This window comes from Empidonax traillii, unplaced genomic scaffold (genome assembly GCF_003031625.1).
Source record: "Empidonax traillii isolate 1590-97213 ecotype Southwest subspecies unplaced genomic scaffold, ASM303162v1 scaffold189:size1549363, whole genome shotgun sequence".
Lineage (NCBI taxonomy): Eukaryota > Metazoa > Chordata > Aves > Passeriformes > Tyrannidae > Empidonax > Empidonax traillii.
The window spans coordinates 745,567-770,208 of record NW_020955382.1 but is presented as its reverse complement, the minus strand read 5'-3'; the positions used below and the strand labels follow the sequence as shown (position 1 = coordinate 770,208).

At 38.5% G+C, this 24,642-nt stretch overlaps 1 protein-coding gene across 5 annotated transcripts in view; it reads right to left on the bottom strand.

The window, feature by feature from the left end:
- The window catches only part of SALL3 (spalt like transcription factor 3), a 48,863-nt gene that overhangs the window by 6,050 nt on the left and 18,171 nt on the right, over window positions 1-24,642 (bottom strand). For 3 of the 5 annotated variants that reach the window (XM_027886555.1, XM_027886556.1, XM_027886557.1), the window contains exons 2-4: window positions 24,535-24,642; window positions 23,978-24,318; window positions 19,655-22,980 (exon numbers count right to left, since the gene is read on the bottom strand). The exon at window positions 24,535-24,642 is cut by the window's right edge. In XM_027886555.1, the coding sequence (XP_027742356.1) occupies window positions 22,549-22,980; window positions 23,978-24,318; window positions 24,535-24,642 (881 nt within the window). In that variant the 3' untranslated portion in view covers window positions 19,655-22,548. Of the gene's footprint in view, window positions 1-16,824; window positions 18,289-19,654; window positions 22,981-23,977; window positions 24,319-24,534 lie in introns of those variants that run through there. The other 2 variants (XM_027886559.1, XM_027886558.1) reach the window with 2 other exon arrangements.

Genomic DNA, 24,642 nt, shown 5'->3' with positions numbered 1-24,642 from the left:
GTCTTTCCCTAAATAAATTCCTAATGCAGAAGAAACATTTTGACAGCAAAAATCCCTACACTAGATAAAAATTATTATCTATGAACACATAAGCTTGCAAAAATAAAACTGTCAAATTATTCATCAACCAACACAACAGTCAGTCACTGAATATGGTTTTCTTTAATTCCCTAATGGATTTTTAAGACAAAATCTGTTCCAGCATATAATGCCTATAAGTAGTTGTTCTAAAGCAATCTGCATAAATTACTTGTAAGGTAGCTAGAGAAAGACTAGGACTTTTTTTGCAATGCCACATTATTTCCAACAAACAACCTCAGTTTGTACCAGAAAAAAAAAACTGCAGTAATACACAAAAATAGTATTTTAACTGCATGGGTTAGATTACTTTAACAACATGTTAAGTTCATGCCCATTCCACTTACCACTTTGAATAGGTTTATATTGGCATGGAAAAACATTAGAGAAATGAATAGTTCTTGAGAAACGCAGAGACCAGACACCAGAATACAATAAAAAAAGCAGAATTTATTACAGAATGATACGTGTTCTGTTCAAATTCTAAAGAGTTCCCATAAGGACTGCATGAGCTACTGAAATATTATCCACATTTTACAGGAGGTTCAGTTGCATATGTGGTCAGCAAGGACATGCATGTGCCTAGAGCTCTTCACACACTGTTGGTCGTTTACTAATTCAGGGCAGGATTGTAAAGGCCCATATTGTAGATGTCTTCTGCTCATCTAGTTGAGTCAAGACCACACAGGTGCTAAATGTCAGACATTGCACTCAATCTGTACCTGTTTCCCGTGACTGAAGGAGTCAAGAGACTGAAGCTGAGATATAGCTGTTTATGCTCTGTGCTTCCAGATTTAAGCAAAATGAGTCCTAAGCTGCTGTGCATCTTCCATGTATCACTTTCTGGAGAAGGAGGCAAGTAATGGCAACAACCCTCTCCATTGTCCTGCTGCTCACTGCTGGGCTCTCCTCCGTCACTTTGGTTTGTGTGAAGGAGTGTCATTGCCCTCAGCAACATTACCAGTAGACCCAGGGGAAAAGACCTTGAAAGCTGAATAACCAAAATGGATCTTGATTCCATGCAGAGTTACCTAAATAAAGCTCTGATCCTTAGTTATGCTAAACACTATTGGGTCCGTGTGCCTCAAGAAGAATGCTGAAATATCCAGCTGTGGAAATTTTGTACTACATCCCTCTGGTCTGTGGAATGAGGAAGAGATAGTTTCGTGACCTGTTTATAATGTTTAATGCTCCAATTACATCATCTTTCTTCCAGGAAATAGCTAGCCACATCTCATACTGCCAGTTTTACCTAAAGAAAGGTATCAGAACTATCATTTTAATGTTTGTATCTAATTAAAAAAAAAAATCTGTTTTCTTTTTTTTTCCAAGTTACACTGAAGGTTGTTAGGCTAGCATCTTGCCAACCTCTGAGCCTTCCTCAGCAGTTCTTATTTGACTTCAGTGGGAGTTTTGGACTTTTCTAAATTAACTGTAAAGATTCAGCTAAAAGAACTAGAGAGCATCGTGTGTGGCTCAAATGAAGCCATCTGCTCAATGTGCAGCCGTAAGTTAAAAATAAAAATAAACCCACCATCAACAAATTCAGAGTGTTTTAGGAAGTATTAAGAGATGGAATAGAAGACACTTTATAGAAGACATTTATCATATGGTCCTATAAATCAATAGTTACCCTTCAGTTTTGATCCTGCTTACTGTCTGTCAGCACTTCTCACAAAACAGGGCAGAAATACAATAAAATGAAAGGACTTATAGGCAAGTGATCAGAGGCCAGGAAATAATTCCACATGGGGAGAGATAAGGTCTGTTTATGAGGCAGACAAATAAGAGGTGACATGATATAATTATTTTAATATCATTATAATCCTAGCACCCTAGTGTAAATTCTAGCAGTCAGTTACTCCTTATCATTAGGTTGCACTCCAAAATTGAGGAGACACCCTATAAAATAAAAACAACGCAGTTAAGATGACTGGCAGTGTTTCTATGTTGTGCAGATATTCTTTGGATCTCCAGGTCAAAAAGACTGTTATAGAAAATGCTTTGTAAAATCAAAGGGGATTTAGAAATACATATAAATTAATGCTTCCTACTAATCTGTTACAATGCTGGTAAGGGATCAACCAACCCTCACTTTCTGAGGACCCAAATCCCTTGTGCCTGCTCACCAGTGGGGTGCCATATCCAAAGAACTTAATTCCTTGAGATTTTAATTCCTCATTTAAAAAGAGATCTGGCCTAAAGGAGCAAAAGGTGCAATATGATTATAATAATAACCAGCGCATTTAGGCTCTGAGGACAATTGTCTGGCAATTTTTAAACTGGGTAAGTTCCCCTTCGTTCTGCAGTGAATATACATCAGTGAGCTTGGGCATTCTGCCAGATCTAAGCATGCCTTGAAAACTGCTAAACCTCTAGTGGAAAGTTCCCTGCCCTTGGCAGGGGTGTTGGAGGTAGGTGATCTTCCATGTCCCTTCCAACCCAAACCATTCTATTGTCCTATCATTCCATGAACTTGATCAGACATCCCTAAACTTAACTCCAAACAACTTGGAATAAGCTTTCCTGCAGTCAGAAAAAATTCCACCCGCATTATCAAAGTGAGATGCATCCCCTCTGATGGGAGTCATGTCTAAAGCAATGTTTGCACTTCCCTTCATTCAGCTTCCTATCCATCAGAGCATCTGTACCACAGAAACCATTTTAGCTTCAGCTAAGACAACTGAAGAAGGTGATGACCACTATCAAGTGGCCTTGTCCTTGTGCTAATTTATTTGGTGGGTGCCTCAGGATATTTCCATATTGCTGATGTACAGGTCCCACTCATGTGAAAAAAGCCAATGGCCAACATATATATTTCTGTGTGCACATAAGCATACCCCATGAATAAGGGCCGCAAACAGGAATTATGGTTGGCATTTATGCTTTAGCAGGTCTTGCTTAATTTGCCTTCTGATGTCTGTTTTAGGTAACTAAAATTCAGACATAACGTGATGATATGAGAAGCGACTCCCATGACAGTTTTCCTTCTTTTTCCCCTTGAATGATGTTTTCAGTATGCACTTTTCTTCTGAATCTTACTTTAGGAATTAAATAAAAGTATGACATAGTGAAATATACCCACTATGTTATAGGATGCTTTATTTCCAAATTTTGCTGCTCCATCATAAAGTGTTCTAGGAGGATTTTTTTTTTATTTATTAATTTCTGAATTGCTGAAAATACAGTAACCTCTCTTTCACCAATCCTGTGCAAATATACTTGCTTCAGCAGGAGTTAAAATCTGTCCATATGCCTCTTGCCTTGTACCCAAAGTCTGGCTGAGTAGTGAAATGCACAAGAAAAAAAACAATATATTGAAATATCTGTTTCACAGCCATGAACATCTGTCTCCTCTTGAAAAGTAACATAGTGTAATCTGGATATATATTCCCAGAGTGGAACTTTGGTAATTCAGATTAGAAGCAATTCTTGATGTTTTAAGGAGCCTTTTTATTACAAAAACAATTACACAACCCACCAGCACAGTACACAGAAAGGGAAAAGTAGAAGTTTATTTAGCAAGAAGGCTCCTGACAGATGCCAGCACAACTGGGGCAGCTAAATTGGCTTTTATCAATAACTCTTTCATCCAGCTTGTAAAAAAGCCTTCTGGGTCTGAGCCCTCAGCTATGCCCTAAGCATATTCAGGCATATCAACCACCCCAACATTTAATGTGTGGCTTAAGCAAACTAGTTCACCTCCTTTTCCCCCAAAGCTTTTTTATCTTTCATAACTGCTCTTCGTTATTGCTTTATCTCCTGCGTAGCGAGTATTGAGATCAGAAAATATTTTTAATTCCAATCCTGTATGCCGTGAAGTTCGGTCACTTTTGAGCGACGTATTTTTGTCTTTTGAGCGATGAAATCCTTGCTTCCCTTGGGCTCAATTGTTCTGCACCAGCATCTATGTATCTCCAGGTTTAATACAAGAACTGAAAGTTTAACGTTTTTGCACGTGGGCAGGATTGCCTGGAGTTTCCTGACTTGCACTAAGGCCTCTAACTTCACTCATCCTTCCTTTTGTCCCTTTCTCCATACCCAAGAGTGACAGGCACAAATTTGGCACCTTGATTTTCAGTCAAGTTTAATTCAAATTGGTGCATTACCTTTGGATGGTTTATTTCACAGTCATTGTCTGTTAAGCTTCATAGCCTGGAACAATGCTTTGCTCTGAACTCTTATTTTTTAAACTCCACTGATCCTATTTCTAAGTAAATTTAAGCCACAATATTTAATTAAGGAATAATGTAAATATAGGTCAGGTTGCATTTTTACAAATGTGTAATGTGTAAAAAAGGACTCATCCTACAGACAGTACCTTTAAAAGAAGTCAAACTTGCACAAGCAATTCAAAATAAGAAGTTTAGGATATCCATTTATTCCCATACTAATGTACACTCTGTTTCAGCACTGGTGTAGTCTTCATGAGCAGCCTTTTGATTTAACATCATTACTAATTAAGTTAATATTTGAAAATACATGAAATACAGCTGTTTGACTTGGGTTTGCTTAAGTTGTCTTTTTTAATTTGCCTAAATTTGGTAATTACAAATATCTGGAAGTCAGGAAAGTAATAATTTATGACATAGAAGGCCAAAGCTTACTCAGTTACAATTGCAAATAGCCTATTAGTTTTAAGGGCAGTTGTGGAGTTGCAGCTGGGAAAAGTTTTGAACTGTATGCACATCATTATCTACAAGGTAATGTTCCTGCTATTAAGAAGCACAAAATGACAAATTGTTTACTGAACCTTCTAAAAATAAAAAAAATTGTACTGAATCAAAGTTCCTTTGAATCTCTATTCATCCATAAGATAGCCTCTTATTTTGTACTGAAACTGGCCAGCTGTGCTTTCAGTCATACCAAATCAGGTGTGGCTGCTGACTGCCCTAGAAAACCAGACGTCTCAGTTAGTATGGTTTGTTTCCTCACCATAGGAAAAAACGTTGAATATTATGATTCTACTATTTTACATGTTTAATTTGAAACTAAAACGGGATAAATTCACTTCTTTCCTTTAAAGTTTGCAACCATAATCTTCTAACATCTGCTTGACACATTTTTTCAGGGTGCTGAAAGGAGCAGGAGGAAAACCATACCTATAAACTACCAAATAACCTACCTAGGTAGCCCTCCCCAAGATTAATGGTCTCACTTTGGGTCCTGCTTCTCTGTCATCCAGGATCAAAGGGATGGAGAGGGCTGACCTGCTTCTCCCTGCAGTGAATGGGTGGGTTCCTGTGGTCTTTGCCTGATGAGGTAACTGGCAGAGCCAAAAAAAAAAAAAAAAGAGTGAGACAGGGGTCAGAGAAGATATTGAGACAGTCTAGAGTAAGTAAAAGGGAGCAAATAACAGTCACAAAAAATGAAAAGGGCCTGATTAGGAAAGAAGGAAAATAGTAGTTGAAGTAAATTTGTATTTATATTTTCAGTAATGCTTAGGTGTAATGTGATTCAAACCAAACCAGAAAAGTCTAACCTTGGGTAAATATAGACAAGTAGATCTGGTCTAAAAATGAAGTAAATAATTACAGTTCAAAACCAAGCACATAGAAAATGCAACAGCAGAATAAGCACAATGCTTTTGGCTGTTTCCTCTGAGTGCCACTGCTGTTTTATTGACAGCCAGGATAACTTCAAAAATGGAAACTCCTTCCTCCACATCACAGTTATAAGATGCTCACAAAGGTTGAATGGAGTTAACTATGCAAAGCCTTGCAAGTTGAAGGCAATGTTTTGACCTATGGGGCCTGAATTTGGAAAGAGCAACTTGATTTCAAGTCAGCTGCAATTTTATAATACCCTGAAAGATTAGATCCACTGCCCTGAAATGAATAATAATTTTTTAAAAATAATAAAAAATTTAAAACATTCATTTTTCAGGATCTCTGAAAGCTTATAATATGAAAGTGTGTAAATAAAAACTGCTCATATTGTTTCAGTTAGAATAAACTAAATATTTGGAGTGAAATTTCAGTTCTTTTTAGTTCTCCTTTGCTTATGCAAAATGGTCAGCCTTCTGAAAGGCAAAAAGAATTGCCACTGAAGGAAAATACTGCAGCTGATACCTGGGACCTCTGCACTGGCAAGGCAAATAATAGCCAAATCTGAAAAATAAAATGAAACAAATATGATTTTTTTGTGGTAAGTTTAAGAACAATTGAAGGCAAAGGTTGAATAGCACAGAGAATATTGCAAAACAAAAGACGTTGCATCCTTTGAAGGAAATGAAAATAAGAGTGGGAAAAAGAGGACTAGGATCACCATGGATCAATGAGAACCAAACCAGGATAATTCCTAAAACTACAGATGAAGAGTATTAGACAAATAAAATCTGCACTGATCAGCACACTGTCAGAACAATTGGTAAAGAAGTCACACTAAATAAAAAGAGGCTATGGTCAAAGACAGAGAGATGAAAAATCTTTTTTCAGTAAGTGTAAGACTGTGATCCTTTTGCCAAATACAAGTCTCAGTGTTCTAGAGCTACTGCAAATTCTGAGTAACAGAGGCACTTATGACCAAATATTAAATCTTTCCATATTATTGATGCCACCACCACCTCTGTCCCGCCCCAACCCTTCCCCACCAAGCCCCAGAAAAAAAAAGATTAAAAAAAAGAGCATCCCTGGCTGGTTTTGCACTTGCACTGGCATACTGAACTTGTTTACGACAGATAAAACAGCCATAAAGCATCTTATAAGATAGGTATACCTGTGAATAGGTATCTACATTACATACAAATCTATCCATGTGTATTTTTTTAAATACTAAAAGTGGACTGGTGACTCTTAGTACAGCATCTGTATCATTATCTCTAACAGGTTAGGCCCACTCCCATTTTAGGACTGCAGTGAAGGCAGTGGGACTCAGAGTCCTTAGAGCTGTACCTAACATCCATCTCACTTTGCAGGTCTCCCCACCTATCTTATTCCAGCAGCCACACAGATGAGAGAGGGGAAAGTCCCTTGACAGCTAAGTTGTCCCTCTTGCACATGCACAGGATTAGCTTCTCTGCCAATTTAGCTATTATCTGTCTAATCCTCCTTTTTGAATAATCTCCTTCCTGCCATGTATCTAAGTCCTATCCGAGCCACCTAATCAGGCTAAAGCCATAACTAGTTCACTGAGAAGATCAAGTTGGAAGCTCTGCAACTGGGAACGAATCTTGGTCTAAAGAATAACCAGCTTCTCCTTGGCTGGAGTGAGCGGAGCCAAGGAAGTGAGATGTTCCTGTATAAAGGCAGGTTTGAATATTGTGTCAGAGGTTTGAGGGGGATGTGAGTGGCAGACGAGAATTAAGGAGAACTGTGGCAGGTAAACATGGAATAGGCAGGAATCAGAGACATCTCCGGGGAAGTTGAGGAGTGGAAGCCAGAAAAGCAGGAGAAAAGTGAGAGATGGGCTTAAACAATTAACATTATCATTAGAGTTGTGGTAGAAAATCCACAATGAGATCAGTGACTAGATGGAAAAATCCACCTTTTACCTACCTTTTGTATGCTTTAGCTTTATAGAGTATTAGGGTGCATTCAGTGCTGAAAGCAGGCAGTATTTATGGGTGGTCACCTCCCTTGAGGTCCTTATGGGTGCTGCTCTTAGCATTTTCCATCAAAACACACACATGTTTAGAGGCCTTTCACTAGCCTCTAAAACAAAATATAAAACCACAGGCTTTACTTCAGTTCAAGTGCCGGAAAAGTCCAGTGAGTTTGTGAGACACCTCTATTCCAGCAGACCTGCCTTCCCGTGAGAACTCTGCAGTACAAGAGTTTGCCCCCTCCCCAATCAAGATAGCAAATCAGTAAAATTTCCTCATATCACTGGACATCTGTGGGACTCCTTACGCTTCCAAGCACAGAAGTTATTTCTGAGAACAGAGCACAGCCCTTTGCGCTCCTTTGACCACATTATGACAGCTAAGGTCCAGCAGTGTACGTGAACAGGCTGGATTTTTGTTACATAAAATAAAGGTTGCCATACTTTTTATTGGACTAGGATATCAGATTCCTAAGAGAAGTTATAATAGAATCGAGTTACAATGTCAGAGTGATAAAAAGTATCGCATCATTGCTCTGTCCTTTTTACCTTATTCATTCACAGGTTGAAGTTTCCTGGATTTCTGTCAAAAGAATTAGTCTTTTAAGAATAGAAAAGACCAATGTCATCTTTATACAGTTTGGGAATTCATCTTGAGTGGCCCAGAGATTAACAATATCAGTGATAATTGAGTCAAAGGCGTCTATGGAGTACACCAACAACAAAATAGACCGTGGAACAAAAGACTGGTAATTCAACAGTGCACAACTGCTGAATAATCATTTTAACCTTACCAAGGGTCAGGATGGCAAATAAAATAAATAAAAAATGAATGGGTTTAAAGAAGGGGGAAGGAAAAGAACAGCAATGTACTCAGAGGGAAGTAGGCAGTTTTGAAGAAAAATGTGTGCAGAACAGAAATCGTACAGCTGTTAACAGGAAGGAAAAATCAATTTTACACCATATAAAGGGATACATTTACATCATTATGATTATGTTGGGAAAGGATTAGAATTTCACTTTCCTCAAAGCATTCTTGCAATGTGTCATATGATTCTTCCTTATCTGATGATCATGATGATGCATAAAGAATAGCACCTCTCAAGCATCACTTTATTCAGTAACAGATCACCTTGTGTCCCTGAGCTCCCTGACTGCCAGATCTCATGTCTTTGTTTTCCATAGGTAAATTTAATTAAACCAGCAGAAGTGGAGTTATAATGGTTCACAAACACTGGTAGTAACTAAAGGGGAGAAAAAGGTGGAAGAGGAGAGTAGAAAATGTGCACGTATCCAGGAGCTCAATAGCATTAGATAGGCAGATCAATCCTAAAACTGGCATAGCCAAGGGATACAAAAGAAAGCACAAGCCTGACAGCTGAATTCAGATGCTGGTGGCATAGGAAAACATAAGTTATCATTGTAAAAAAACCAGGTATTTCAGAAAGGGGGTAGTTAAACACTCATTTGCTCTTTCTTTAAATACCGTTTTAAAATGGATCATTCTGATTTGAGTACAAGTGCAAAATATGCTTGCACATATGCAAGAGCAGGGTTGACCAATGCCCATAAGTAAATCCATTCCACATGTCCAGACTAGAATATTTTAATTTCATCCAGTTTCAGCCATTTTTAATTTCCCAACTGCTCCATCCAGAAGGGAGTAGCAGCGATGTGAATCATGAAAACTAATCCAGACCCAGGGAGACTCGGAGGTGGCAAGTGTGAGCCTCTCCCCACATCCTGCTCCCCCCTTCTCAGGTGTGTAAGTGACCACTATTTTAAATTGCATTTGGCACCCTATAAAAGCAACTGCATCTACAGACTCAGTTACAGTCCATTCTGCATGGGAAGTAGGTCTACATGAGTGGAGAGCCTTGCTCCTCCCCAACGGCATTTCCTGAGTAGTTTCAAATACCGTCAAAAAAGAGATCAGCCTGGAGGCAGTTAACTTCAAAGAGCTGTGTATTGGAAGAAATGCCTTCACCTCCTGCCCAAGCGTGTCAACTAATGGGGAATGATATTCTTTACCATTTGCTTTGCTACCTCAGATCTTCCTCACTACCATTTCCCCTAGGATAGATGTAAGCCTTCCTCTTTTTCTTCTTACCCTACCACTGTGAGTTGCAGAAGCTCAAAACAGCGAGAAACACGTTCCAGCTTTGTTTGTACCCTGGCTGAATAAGTGAGGTGAGGGCATTTCCTAGCTCCGGTAATGGCCCAAGAAAGCTGCTGCGGTGTGCTCATGAAGAAGATAACAAGACTCGAAATGTTTCACCTGCAGCTTTGCGGCAGGCCTGCCTCCTCCTCAGCATCTTCTCTACCCCAACTCAGGAAAGCTAAGTTTTATTTGAATAAAAGCTTTTATTTAAACAAGCTTTTAAATAGAAAAATATCCTTAAGGGAGCCAGAGAGAACAAAATCAACTTTGTTACACTCAGTTCTCTGCCTAACTCAGCCTGCTAGGTGTATTCTTCCTTCGAAACAGTCACTAACTGAGAAGCAGAAAGGTCTGCTGAATTTCCCCACAGCCCTATGACATTTTTTTCCATCACCCCTGAGGCTTGGCTGTCTGCTTCACAATCTTCCTTTCAGCCTTTTGGTCTCCCAAAGATACAAACTGAGCAGTGACTCTGCTGGACTCCACTAGTCTGGCCATCCACAGTCTCTCCCTGAATCTGTTCAGTAGCATTTCAAGAATTTTCTTCAGCAAGTCCACCAGCTTCTTCAAAGACAATAAAGCCAAATTACAACAAATCCATCAAATACACACTCTTCCACTGTTACAGCAACAGTTGAACCTCTAGAAGGCCTGAAAGGCCAATTTTACGAGACCAGAACACAGGCAATGCGTTCTGAAGTGCTACTGATAATCCTAGATAAGAGCTTTGTTTAGCTGAGATGCACTTTATATGTCCAGAATGAGCCCACATAATTTGTTATGGAACTACTGTAACTTGCTATAGGCCAACTTTCGTAACAGTCAGTGGAGCAATTATAGCTTTAAAGTTTGACATTGAGGGAAAAGCAGGGCTGATAATTAAAAATGAGTGATTTTCAAAGTGGGAAATACTGAAGAAAAGTAACAAATTGTAAGTAAGTTTTGTCTGAAGGCACATAAGAAAAATCAAGCAGCTAATGAAAAGCCTGCAGTCTGCACACATTGTGTATGCACTATGTATTACTTCTGTCTTGCATTCTTTGAAGGCATTGTATAAAGATCTTTTACTAAATGTGGCATAGCCCAGATAGCCCCCGATCACTTTACATCTCCCTCTCTCCCTCCTTTCCTTCCTCCCTTCCTTCTTTCCTTCTCCTGTGAACCTTTCTTGTCTTCTGCTTAGTTCTGTACTGTGTTAAGGCTGCCTACTTTGCTTTATATCACCTCCAGCTTTTGCCGCAACTTCAAGCAATCTTTTCTGATCATTTTGGTAGCAATGCTTTAATAAGTGACTAAAATCTCTGAATCCTTCTGAAAGAAAAAAGATACCCTCCCAGTTCCTACATATTAACCACAAAATAACTCATGGAGGACTACATAAGGTGGATACATCACTCCAAGAGAAATACAAACTTCAGAGTTGGGCACAAGCTAGTGGGAATTTGGTCTCAGAACAGAGGATCAGCTAGCAAGGTTGTGCCCTACTTACACAGGAAAAAAAAATGTAGACAAAAATACCCTATTCAGCCAAAGGTGAGAATATAAAGGAGTACAGTAACTGATGTATAAACAAATAAAACCACCAGTGTGATGGCTGTTCGTGATTTCTCCGAATGTTTTCACTTATGCTACAACTACTTATGCAGTAATACATCCTGTGAACAGAACAGTACAATTTGCCAGAGTACAAAATAGCATGGAAAGAAGCCAGTTATAAGAATAATGAGAGCAGAAGTCAAATACAAGCTGAGAAAAGCTTACCTCAAGTTAATGAACTGGCATATAGATGGGTTAAAAACAAACCATGAAAAATCCATATCAAAATCCCTGGTAGAGCTCCAGCTCTACTGTAATGCTCTAATCATGAAAACTATAGCACATCAATTTTAATGCTCAGGAGAACAGCCAAATCTCTGTCTTGCAGTGCAGAAAAAGGGGCTTCTTTCTGTTTTCCTATATCCTGTCAAGATCTTACTTTTGCTGTTTTTTTTTTTTTTTCAGCAATCAGATGTGGTATGGCTCAAGGATCCCAACCCAGTGGGCAAGTTCTAACCTTTGTAGACCATGAATGGCACCTCAACGCAGATTCTAAAGCTGTGGCACGGTGTCAGCAGCTCAAATCTGCTTTCTGAAAACTTTTTCCCAAAGTTTTCCTTTGACTCTCTGACTCAAGACAACCAAAATGGGATAATTCTTTTGAGTGAAACTTTACATTTTAACAGCCTCCAGAAAAATCAAGGCTAAGAAATCTGTACCAATACCTCAAGCCTCTGAAGTCTTAACCCCAGCAGCTGCCAAGACGTTTGACTGGCAGTCCCCTCCTCAGAAAATGTAGAACAATGCTGAATGCTCTGGCAGGCAAAATCCCACTGCTATCACACAAACAGAAGCTTGGAAAGCAAATGACTCAGAGGTATTGGCACAACAATCTTTCAATTCCATATTATTTTAGTGTAATGTCGCTAGGTTCTGCGATTTGTTTTTATTTGAATAGCCATTATAATGGCTTGAAGTAGACTTCAAATCTTGAAGGATTTTTCTCTAAAAAATGAGCAATGTCTCCACATTTTACAGGACAGTTTCCTCAAGAGGACATTGCACTTGAAGTGGAAACTGAGAAGAGTAGTCTCACTGGACTACAGGCAGAGCCAAAGAAGATTTCTAGGTATTTTTTGCAGTGCATTATTCTCTCAAAAGAATATATATGGTGGAGGTATGTAATTTTAATAACATGGTAGAATGTTCAGCCCATTTAAAATGCAGCTAACTGACCTTCTTAGAATAAATATTTAAATGCTTTAACAATGGTAATGAGAAATATAGACCAAATGCTGGATTTGTTGTAATTCCCAAGTCAAATCTGAAAAAATTGTTTGCATTTCAGGTTTTGAGAATGTTTTCTTTAAGTTACAGTTCTGAATCCAACACCCTGTATTCAGGGTAGTGAATTGGCAAATTAAACTGTCTATTGACAATTTTTTAGGCAAAAATGGAAGATAAATTGATTTCCTTGGATGCTGGTATTCTGTAAGATTGAACATCCCCGAAGAGATTTCAAACGGAGCCTGTTGTCTTACTAATTTGCACACCATGCTATATATATTTTTTTTTTTTTTCCTTGATTGAAACCTTAGTAAGGAACCGCTCAAACCTTGGGGGTTGCCAGGCATAACTGAAGGCCAGCATGTGCCAAATATGCCACAGCACGGCGTCTTTTAGTTGTCATCCAGCATACTGTGTGTAAGCAATTGGCAAGCCTCTTCTCCCCCTGCCTCCCAGGACTTTTGTTATTGAATTGCTACATAGTGCATCTTAGCCTAATTGAACTCATTACTTAGGGGACTACTCTGTCTACACAAGTATTCAGGAAATATTATTCCTAAATAACCTTGTGTATATTCTTATGCTGGAACAGGAGTGGGCTAGATGATAAACCTAGATAAAATAACGAATAAACGTGTGCTAAAAGATGTTCTGGCAGCTTCACAGGATCTGGAGAACCCCCTCAGAAAACCTACAGGGAACAATTCTCTTTTCACACATGAGAGTTGGTGGAAGAAGCTCAGCTTTCCAGAAGCATAGAGATGTGAACTACAAAACCATGTAAGATGGGTCTAATTCCTAATGGAAAGAGAGAAAGACACCAAAAGGAGAGGTCTCATAAAGAGTCAATTCCAGTTACTTTAAAAATACATCTACGTAAAGATAGGATGGAAAATCACTCCACCTAAAAGTACATTGTCCTCCTCTCAAAAGAAATGCCCTCATAGCTTTTGACAGTCTCCTTGAACTGACCATGGCCAGGGCAGGAGGCCAGGAATTGCCCCATCAGCCCCCAACATGGTCATGGGCAGTTTTGACATGGGCTGAGGGACACGCTCCCATTCAACATCCAGGCAGGATTTTGAATCCAAAGGCCTGTCTCAGTATTCCCTTTGGAGTTAACTGTCCTTTTTCAACGGAATGAAAGCATTTGAAACTGTATAGAAGCAGCTTCTGCTGGGCCAGGTGGCCTTCAGAACAGAAACAGGTCTGTTTTATAGAGAAATCTTGATTATCTTACGTTTGTTCCAGCATGTACTGTGACTTCTAACAGAAAAATTTATGGTTACCAAAAAAGACAAGTGCCTTGCTCTGATGAAAAAGGGATGACACGGTCACTACAGCCATTTGATTTTGCTCATACCAGTGTAAAGGAGGAGTGATCTGCAGAAATCTCCGCTCAGTAAAAGAGAGACGAGTCCTTTCGTGGACACAATTATCAGGATGTGCCAAGGGTCATTTTCATTCCTGTTTTGGAGTACTACGGTAAGCTTCAGAGATAATAAAATATTCCAATTTTTTTTTAAGACCCCGGAACGGGGGTAAACTGGAAATGTGCTTGGGATATTCACACATACTAAAATTAACTAGATGATATTTCTGGTTTTCAAGAGCTCCTCCACCTTAACAGCTGAACTTGAATATGCATTTCCTGAGCTGATGAGAAAGTCTAACAAGGAGCTGAACCCAGGGACACACTGCTCAGCCTCCCCCAGATTCTCTTGATCTCAGATAAATGAATCCTTGAAAAAAAAAATAAGGCTTATTAGGGAGCTACTAATAATTAGGGATTATTACTTGTCTAGAAGTATGTTTCTGTTTCCTTACTATTTATATTTTTAAAATCTAGTATCTTGAATTCTTGTATTTTCTGTTGTGTTTAATTCTGGTACTGTGCCTATGTTTGTGTTTAACATCACTAGTGTTATGATATCTATATTGGTTGCTTTTCATGTGGTAAAAGATCCTATTATTTTTCTCCCATCTAGCACTAGAGATATTAAGGCAGAAAGAAAAAGCTACTTACTGTACTCATTTGAGCTTTACTTCCATCTCAGCACTATATGTGACTTGTTCCATTGAAATAATAGCAAAATTTGATTACTCATTACAATTTGCTTGTTGCAGGTTTTTGGGAATATGCTGCTATTTTTAAAAAGTATGGAAAACAGTGATCAGCCTAAAAACATCTCCAGATATAAAGGAATTAAGAGTGGAACTGGTTATATGTATAACAAGTCCAAAAGTTGAGGTTAATAAAACTGAATGCTCAATGTGTGAGTGTGCACTAATCCTAGATAGACAAACATTTTAAATTTTTTCCAAGTTTCAGTGTGCTGAATTTTGCTTCATTGTGCAGTATCTCCTACTCATAGAAATGGGAGAAATTAATTGGAATTAGGGGGAGATACAAGTAGTGACAATACCACCTGCCCCCCCCCCAAAAAAGAATAAATTAATCTCAATACAAGGGCCAATGTGTGCATCAGACAAATCTAACCCTGCCTTAAAAGAAAACATGTGAAGAACACAGACATGTACAGGAAGACAACGAGACCAAAGAAACCAGCACAGCAGAACTACTTTGCAGAAAAGAAAGAGAAGATACATTATCACAGGGGAAACACTGGCAAACTGCCTCATGAAGATAGAAGGGTTTGGGGAAGAGGAAAGAGGTAGGCTACAGAGACTACCAGGCTCATTTAATCTACCTTCTGTGAGGCTGGAACTGCAGCTATTGCAATCAGATGCTTGGTAACATATTAAAAAAAATTTCTTTCAATGAGTAATACTGGTTGGCATGTGTCATTAGTTTATCTAGGGTAAATGGTGGAGCGCTGGGCTGCCCAGTGTAAGGGAAAGTACCACAGACTGGACCAGACTGTTGCCAAATATTGGCGTAGATGTCACATTCAATGACACAGGAAATGTAAGAAACTGTTTCAAGATTTTACTGAATATTCTTTTAAGAACATTTCCAAAGTGCACAGGGAAATCAATTCTGCTACCCATTAGACGCATTAGCTGATGTCTTAGTATAAAACCCACTGGTTTCAGGAAGCCTGTTTGGAACGGGATAAAGGCAGACTAAAACCTAGGTGAAGGACTAAATGTTAACTGAATGTTAACTAGAATGTTCAGCCCATTTAAAATGCAGCTAACTGACCTTCTTAGAATAAATATTTAAATGTTTTAACAATGGTAATGAAAAATATAGACCAAATGCTGGATTTGTTGTAATTCCCAAGTCAAATCTGCCAAGTGATCTAGAAGGCTATGTTGGGAAGAGTCATTTAACAGAAAACAGGCAGAAGAAAAGGCAAGCCCCGATCAAAGGACTGCAAAACTCTCACCCTGCTTAAGGTATCTGCTCATAACTTTTCTTACAAGGGTCATTTAAAAAGCAGAAGCCCAACCGAAACCTCCTATATCCTGCCGAGTATTGAGAGCATAAAGTGATAAAAACCTCCTGACGACCACACACAGCAGGTAACTGCATACAGCTTCCAGGGTAGGTGTTCACTTACACCCTCCACCACCAGCCTATCTTAAATACAATACTTATGTTAGTATATCTACAGGTCTCATATGAAGCGTGCACTGTAGCAGAAGAAGTGCGAAGTGCTGGACAAAACTGGCTGAGCCACGAGTCAAATCAACACATAAGAAAGGCTGGTAACCAGAACGAGGTGGTGGAGAGATGTCAGTAATGTCCAGAGGGAAAAGAAAGAGACATTCTCTAGACTAGATTCACCCACCATTACTTAGACCTTTACTCTGTGATGTGCCTGAGTGAAATCAGCGAGACTAACATCACTAAAGACAGCTTTAACAAAGCTAAACCAAAAACTTTCTGTATAATCATATAAAAAGTCAAGAGTATCAATAGAATTAATTGAGCTAATAAATTTAGCACATGAACAGTTGATAAAGAGGCTGTTTAACATAGTATTGTAAATCAGATACCTGTAAAAAATATTAACTATAGTTTGCCAATCTGGGAAACAAACTGCTTTCTGTTCAGCATTCAAATGACAGTAAGGATTAAATTTGAAATTAAATGATGTTTAAGTTGAACCTGAAATGCACAATGCTTGAGCAAAATATGCCACACGTGGTTTGAGATAAATTCTAAGCAGCTAAAGAAATTTAAAACATACATGTTTATAGGTACATATATATATTATATATTGGTCTATAATAATGTATACACACACATGTATTTTAACATTTAGCTTTAATAGCAAAAAGTACAGTAGAATTCCACTGATAGCAAGATTTGAACCTAGATTATCCACAGAAAATTGGTGCGCTTTTTCTGAAAACCAATACAAGCTCAAAACAAAACGTGATACCAGATAATCCTCTGCCATGGCCTAAAACCTATAATCAGTTTGAATACCTAAATAATTGAATTAAACCCTATAGTAATCAATAATCTCCCTTACAAAATGTTACTGAGTAAAATTTTGTATCAATCCCAACTAGGCGAGCGTACAGTATTTAGGGTAAGGCCTTTCAGTTCTGACTGATCTCATATATACTGCTGGATTACAAATAATAAATAATAGCACGTGTACTGCAAAGTCTCTAAAATCAGTGACAATACCAAGCATTTTCCTTCTCTGAAACACTGTACAAATGTCAAACCATTCCTCACAACACCCTCGTGAGGTAGGTGCAAAAGTGGTGCCCCATCTTACTGATAAGGCAACTCACCCCGATACTACAAGGTGCTAGCTGAAGCTGCAAGGGAAGTTCAGTCCCTGATTCCCAGAGGCCCCAGAAGTATCTCAATCTCAGTCAAAATCTGTGTGCATTTAGTGACTTGCCCACATCTTCAAAATATGCCAGTGGCACAGCTGAAAGCTGTTGGCTTTTGTATTTGTCGCTTTGTCAATTGAGATTGAGACATTCTCCCTTTGAAAACATAAAATCCTATACACTGGTGCTGCAACATGCACAAACATGCGTTTTGCTTTTCATAAATCTGCTGATACCTTTAGTATCTGCAAAGGGAAGGCATTTCCCTGTGAGTGCCAACCTCGCATAGCAGAGCCATAGCAAGAGTCTCCTATTCTTCTTTTATGCATAAAAATACAGGTTCTTTTACTCATTTGTGTGAATATACTGATTATTCATATGATGACATCAAATTCTATATTAAGGGACACAGCTATATTTTTTTTTTTTTTTTTAGATTCACCTTTCAGGGGCTCCTTTAAAGCTGGGATAATCCTGTGGAATGTACTAAAATATATATTTTATGTATATTTTCCCTCTTTTAAAAAATAAAGTCCAGAATGTTTCTGCTTAGACATACTTTAAAATAGACTGTACAGCTAGCTATTGTTTTGATAATAAATAATGAACCTGGAAGCAGTCCCTCTCGCACCAGAATAAACCTAGAGTGTCTCCACTGAAGCACACAGAGCTTCAGCGCTATAAAAGCAGGCACAGTGAAGTCAGGATCGGGAACTTCCATCCTCCTGCCCATCTGCAGCTGCCCCAGACCAGCAACACTAACAAACCTCATGCCTTCATCTGGAGGAAGGAGTGTGAATGGCATGTTTATTGGCAAATCCTGTGAGCTATGCACATACCTGATCACATCACTGAAGACTTCATCATTCATTATGCTAGTGTTACACAAAGACGTAAAAAACAGGCAGCGCTTTTGACCTCTGCAGAATTAGAGAAAAAAGGAAAAAAAATAAAACACAGTATCTTCCGAACGACAGAGTACATGCAGAGAAGTAAATTAAAGACAACACAAATACAGCACAAATGCAGCCTTAGAAAAACAAAGTGTTTGCCAAGAGAGAAGAGACAAAACAGGTAAAGGGACAGATAACACACTGATGACTAATATATACAAAACGGAAAAAAAAATGGACAAAAATTTAGTAATGCCAACCATTTGTCATAGATGTTCTCTTTTCAATAACTTACGAGAAAAATGTAATTGAAGAGTTTGAAAGCCTTGCTGGAATTTTCATGTAGTAAAATAACCCTCCGCTCAAAAAATCATAACCAGTAACTTTTCTAAACACATAGAATTCCTACATAGTTCTATTTTTAAACATCTGTAATTCAACAGACTTTGACCATTTTTATCTGTGTAGCGCATTTTACTACTTCATGTGTTCCTATAATGAAAAAAAAAAAAAATAACCCGTACATATTTAAAAATAGATACCATTCTGCTTTCATCCTTTTTTTTTTTTTGGGGGGGGGGAGGGGAAGACAGGTAATTTTCCTCTTGTGTTTTGAACAGAACTGTAACTATCAGTGCTCCTTTGCTTCCCTCCTCTTTTGCATATCATGTTTTCTCTCAGCAAGGCTCAGGGACGTGGATGCAGGAAGAAAAGCACAAACCTATCGCTGTTGTTGAGTCACCTGAGGAAACTCATACCTTCTTTGGGTTCGTCTTATAAAACACAGTATCTTCATAACAAGGCCACTGAAAGATGATTAATACAGATTTTTCTCTTTTATTTATCTTTTGTCCGTTTTAAATGCAACAGGCATTCAACATCGGAATATAACAGCTTGAAGGTTACTCGAACATACAACTTTTTTTTTTGCAGGAGATACTTAATCACATGCCTAACCTTAAGAATGTAAATACTTTTAATTTAAATCAATATGAAAAAATAATTTGGTTAAAGTTAGACATGCTTTGAGAAATTAGGGTCTTGAAAAAAAAAGATGAAACAAAATCATAGGTTTAAATGTACAGGTTATGTCATTTGGAATGAACGGATGCGAGTTGTCAATTTTTTTCCTTTTTCTTTTATTTTAGAATTTGAACTGCTCCTGATAAATTTGTTCCCAGATTTTACTGTGCAGTATATTGTGAATATTAGGCAGATATTTAAACAACCTGAAAAGGAGGCTTTTTCAGTAGGTAATACATGAAAAGTGTTCAGCAAGCAGTTAATTTAAAAGAGTAGTCCTTCCGAAGTCTGTTTTCCCCACTCCAAAATATTTTTGTTTCGTTTTGGTGGTTTTGTTTTGTTTTTTTTTTTTTTTTTTTTTTTTTTTTTTTTTTTTTTTTTTTTTTTTTTTTTTTGTTCTACTGTCTTGCAATAAATGCTCTAACGATTTATTTTCATGAGAAAAGAGATTTTAATAATTCTATCCCTTTGCACTGTTAATATAAATTAGAAAAACATTTGAATATAAGGTGTCGACCTTATTCCGATTTTCAGATGCGACGATTAGAAGTCATTGACACCAATCTACCACAAGTCACCTTAGTCTCATATCTTGCTCTGTTATTAGAATAATCAAGGAACGCAATTCAGAAATAATATTACATCCTGCATTTTATTCAATTCCATATGACAAAAATAGTAACCTAGACTAAGACATCCATTTCAATCAGTAGATGTGTCAAGCCAACAAGATTTAATAATAAAAAATATTGGATCTAGGTAACAATTCCCAGCTGTTTCAGGGAGGCTCCTAGCCCTACATGGTATCACAGTATAAAAATAGTGTCTCTCTTCACCATGCAGAGAGGAATGGCCTAACCCTGAATACAAAATGGGGTCAGTCTTACTGTACCATCATCAACCATCTTATTTACAACACTTTACAGATTTTTTCTTTTTTTCCTTTTTTTGTTTTCTCTTCTCTTTTTTTTTTCTTTTTTTTCTAATTTTTTTTAAGTTATACACATCCTTTAGGGAACAGAGATAACACTAGATGGTACCAAATACTAACAAAAAAAAAAAAGTCACACCAAAAATTACACAGATAAATAAAAACATTCAATTGCTGAAATCCAGCAACATTAAGCCACCTCAGTTTGTTTTTTTGTTTTTGTTTTTTTTAATGCTTGGAAACACCTCTAATCACCCACACACAGTGGCAAAAAACGATGTTATATTGTAGAGGTGTTACAGATACAAAATTTTTCTTATATAGAGAGATACATAAATCTATATATCTCTACCTCATCATTGTAGAAAATGGAGCTGTAGAGTTCATTGTTCATTCCCAATAGAAACAAACATCTAAGTCTTTGAATCTCTTTTCACTCCATTATGCGATGGCAGAAATAGTCCATCCTCTTACAGTAATGGTTTCTGTTGTATAAGAAAGATTGTCCTATTTTTCAGTCTCAACTGAGAAGACCTCACTGTCTGATTCATTCTTCAGGGGCATAAAACTCCTTGCGCTGTTACCCAGCTACCCATAACGTCCCTCAAGCAATTCTGCTGGACGGAAGTTCATAGTGTCAGCTCCACCATGCTTGTAATGCACAAAAATGAGGTAGTACACAAAACATTTACTGTTCAAGTTTTGATTAAGCCCCAGTCTCCTCAGCATCCCCAGCCTAACTTATGAGTGGAACCATTCCCTTTGTTTACTTGGTGTCATTTCAACAACGCAATCGACGTAAAATTATATTTGATTAATCGGAGTACATTGTGCTTTGGAGAAATCTGAAAAGATAATCAGACAGAGCTGGAAATAAATACAGAACGTTTGTGTGTTGCTACTGCTCGCGCAGCCCAAAAGTTCTTATTTTGTTCTAATATTATTAGGCAGCTGGCAGTTGTCTTTCTCATGGTTATGTGTGAAAGAGACAGAAGAGATTACAGTAAAATTAAACCTACACAATGTTCTCCTTCCTCTATCCTAGACTTGTATTAATATCACACTCCTAAGATAACTGTATCAGAATTCTGTCGGAGGCGGTCATGCTTTTAAGTGGGCTTCGTAGAAAAGTTAAATGAATCATTTCCATTTAAGAAATGGCAGGCTCCATATTTCCTAAGGATCTGACAGTTCTCTGCAACTTTTCTGCTTAATTCATAGAGATCTCTCATTGTTTGACCTTAAAACAAAACATGAAACTGCAACAGGGTCCTCCTCCTTATTCCTTAAGTCAAAGTATTATTTATAAAATAGTTTACATCTTTGTTCAGTTTCAAATTATAGACAAACCTCCCTAGTACAAAATACTAAAAGTGCAATAGTATAAATTAAGAGTTTGCAACCACATTATACAAACATTACCTTTTTATTGTACAGCTTTGATAACACGAAATATTTACTCACAACTGTTTATAATGTTGTGAATAATTTACGGTGCTAAGGTTTGTCTGTAACTTGTTTTCCAATCATTGAGCTAAAATCCACACTACATTTTTTTCATTTAATAGAACAACTGTCCACATAGCAGCTACAAATATTTAAATAAAAAAAGATTTGTTACTGACAGGTACTTGCACATGAAAAGCATGCTATCTTTCCCAATAAAACTTCACAATTTTGCCTGCATTGAAATAAACCACTTATTCATAGTAAAACAAAACTTGCTTAAAAAAAAAAAAAATTCACATAGCCAGATGTATTTTGCAGTACAAAAGCTTCATTTAAGTTTGGGGCTAGTATATTGTCTGTTACCCGCATAATCTTAACATTATAAATACTACAGACAAGGATACTGTAATAATACACAGCATTGGGGTACTAAATCACTTATTTAAGATTAAGATTCCTAAAAACATAGTCCAAGTTTCTAACTAATTTGAACAAAACCAGCAAATAAGAGTGACAGAATGCTGTAATGAAGCCCCCCTTTCTCAGGTGATAATAAGTTTTGTCAGAAGCGAAGTGGATACAGACTAGCCTCTTTCTGTTTCTAATGAAGTTATCCCATGACTGGTTTGTTTGTTTTCTGTTAAATTAAAAGGTTTCAAAGTTCTCAGTAACAGTCAAACTCACTGTTGAAAGAAGTACCATGCAGATCTTGCAAGACAACTTTTCAGCAGCCATAGAGTTATGTATTTCTGCTATGGGTAAAACTTTAAAGGGAACCTATGCACTTAGGTCAGGAAACTAATGCTTAACTTCAAAAGCTGTACATGGAACAGGACAAGTGTTGTGCCGAGTAGTGGTCCAGCAGTTACTCAGAATGAATGCTTTTAATTTATGCCAATCTCTTTATTATCCTCAATAAATCTGGTGAATGGACGACTGGCTCCCGTTTCGGAACTTGCTTTGTCCAGACTGACAATGGGAGGGCTGCTGCCCGTGCGAGATTTGTCCATGCCACCAGTAAGGTTACTTAGAGGTGGGATGGCGCCTCCGCCTAGACTTACTGGGAGCTGAGGAATGCCTCCGTTCTGTATGACAGAAATCTCATTGTTCTTCATAGCAAGTCCGTTAGTGATAGCTGCAGCATACTGGTTCCAAAAATTGGGGTCAACGTTCATGGCCCGAGCTGCCAAATCCTTCTGGAACATCTCGGAGAACTTGAGCGCATCGCCACCGAGCAAAGCCATGGGGTTTTCCACAGAGAGGCGGCGGCCACGGCGCGCAGGGGCGTTATTCCACATGTGAGTCCCCATGTGCACCTGCAGAGTAAACAGGGACAAGAAGCACCCCCAAGTTAGCACGTTCTGGTGAGGCGTCCGGCCTGAAATGCTGTTACTTACAGTTGCGCTTGCTTTTTAAAAGAAATGCCTTTTAATTCGCATTGAAAACAAATCAATTCCAGTTAAGACACAATTCTAAAGTCCAGCCAGCCCACACAAAGAAAACCCAGTTCCGTAGTGGTGTTTCAATGTGCATTTGCTTCTTCTCAGTGAAAACAAACACGGTGCTGCAAGACTAAAGAGTACATAGTCTCTTAGGTTAGACAATTTCACATGCAAGCTGGAAGTCCTCACATGCTGAAGATTACCAAGGGCATTATTTGTACTAGGAGATGGGTGTTGTTTCCTGCCCTTCCCCTTTTATCATCTTGCTCTACTTTCATAGCATTTTTTCTCACGTCAGAGGCATGAATTACTTTGCTAAATTTAATATTTTTAAAAAGGACATTTAAAAATGTAATCCCCAGGCTGTGTCCTGATGGTTAACCAGACTGCAGGAATAAGAGTCATCAGTCCCATAGTAACTCGTTGTAAATCTGTGAGAAACAGCTTTCCAGTCTGCAATGGCTGCAAAGCAGAGTAGGAAACAGAAACTGGGGAGGCACCCAAGGAGCTGAGCAAGCTCTGCGTTTCTGGTTTATAGTGAGGTTGTTTTGCATTGATGGTCCATAAGAACTGCCAGAACGTGTCCATCAGCTGGATGGGTGTGCCATCACATCCCTCAGGAGAACTACAACATGCCTATGTATACACCTGGAACCAGTTTAAAGTTCGCATCGTTGCACAGCTGCTTTCCAGTCCCTACCTTCAACGCAGTGGAAGCATAATGACCGCCACTATACAGCAAGCATTTCCTTGAAGCTCCCTTCTCACCTGTCCTTGGGACAAACACTAAGCACCAAGACCTGCTGAGTTCAAGCGCAGTGCCTTAAACCCCCCCCTCCCCAAGCCTTTACAGTTTTATGTGGCCTCTTACCTTAAGATTCCCCTTTGTGGTAAAAGCTCTACCACAGATTGTGCAACCAAACGGTTTTTCACCGGTATGGGTGCGCTCGTGTATCTGCAGTGCACTTGCTGAGGAGAAGGTCTTCCCGCACGACTGACAGTTGTGCTGCTTGGGAGTCCGGCGAGGGGGGGGCGCCAGCATAGGGGTGATCCCCGGACTCATCACTGTCTGTGGTGCAGCAGGAACCTGGATTCCAGCTGGAAGCGAGGGAACCTCACCCAAAGAGATCGGCTTGCTGTGACCATTCACTTCCATTTTGATCATGGTAGGTGCTGTACTGGTGACCAGGCTAGGAGTACTTTGGCTGGGACCTAGAGTAAAGTTGGGTTCAAATAACTGAGAAGGCAGCTCTTTTAATTTGTGCGTCAGTAAGTGCTGTTTTAAATTACCCATAGTGGAACACCCACGACTGCAGACTGTACAAACAAATGGACGTTCTTTAGTATGGCTGCGGTAGTGAATTTCCAATGCACTCTTAGAAGCAAAAGGCTTGCCACAGATATTACAAACAGTACTTTTAAACTTACCACGTTCTCTGTTCAGGAACAGCAGACTAAAAGGAGCCTCCTCTTTGATGACCGGTCTTCCTGGGTTGGTGGATGTCAGATCTAATGCGCCTCCATTTTCAGTTGTGG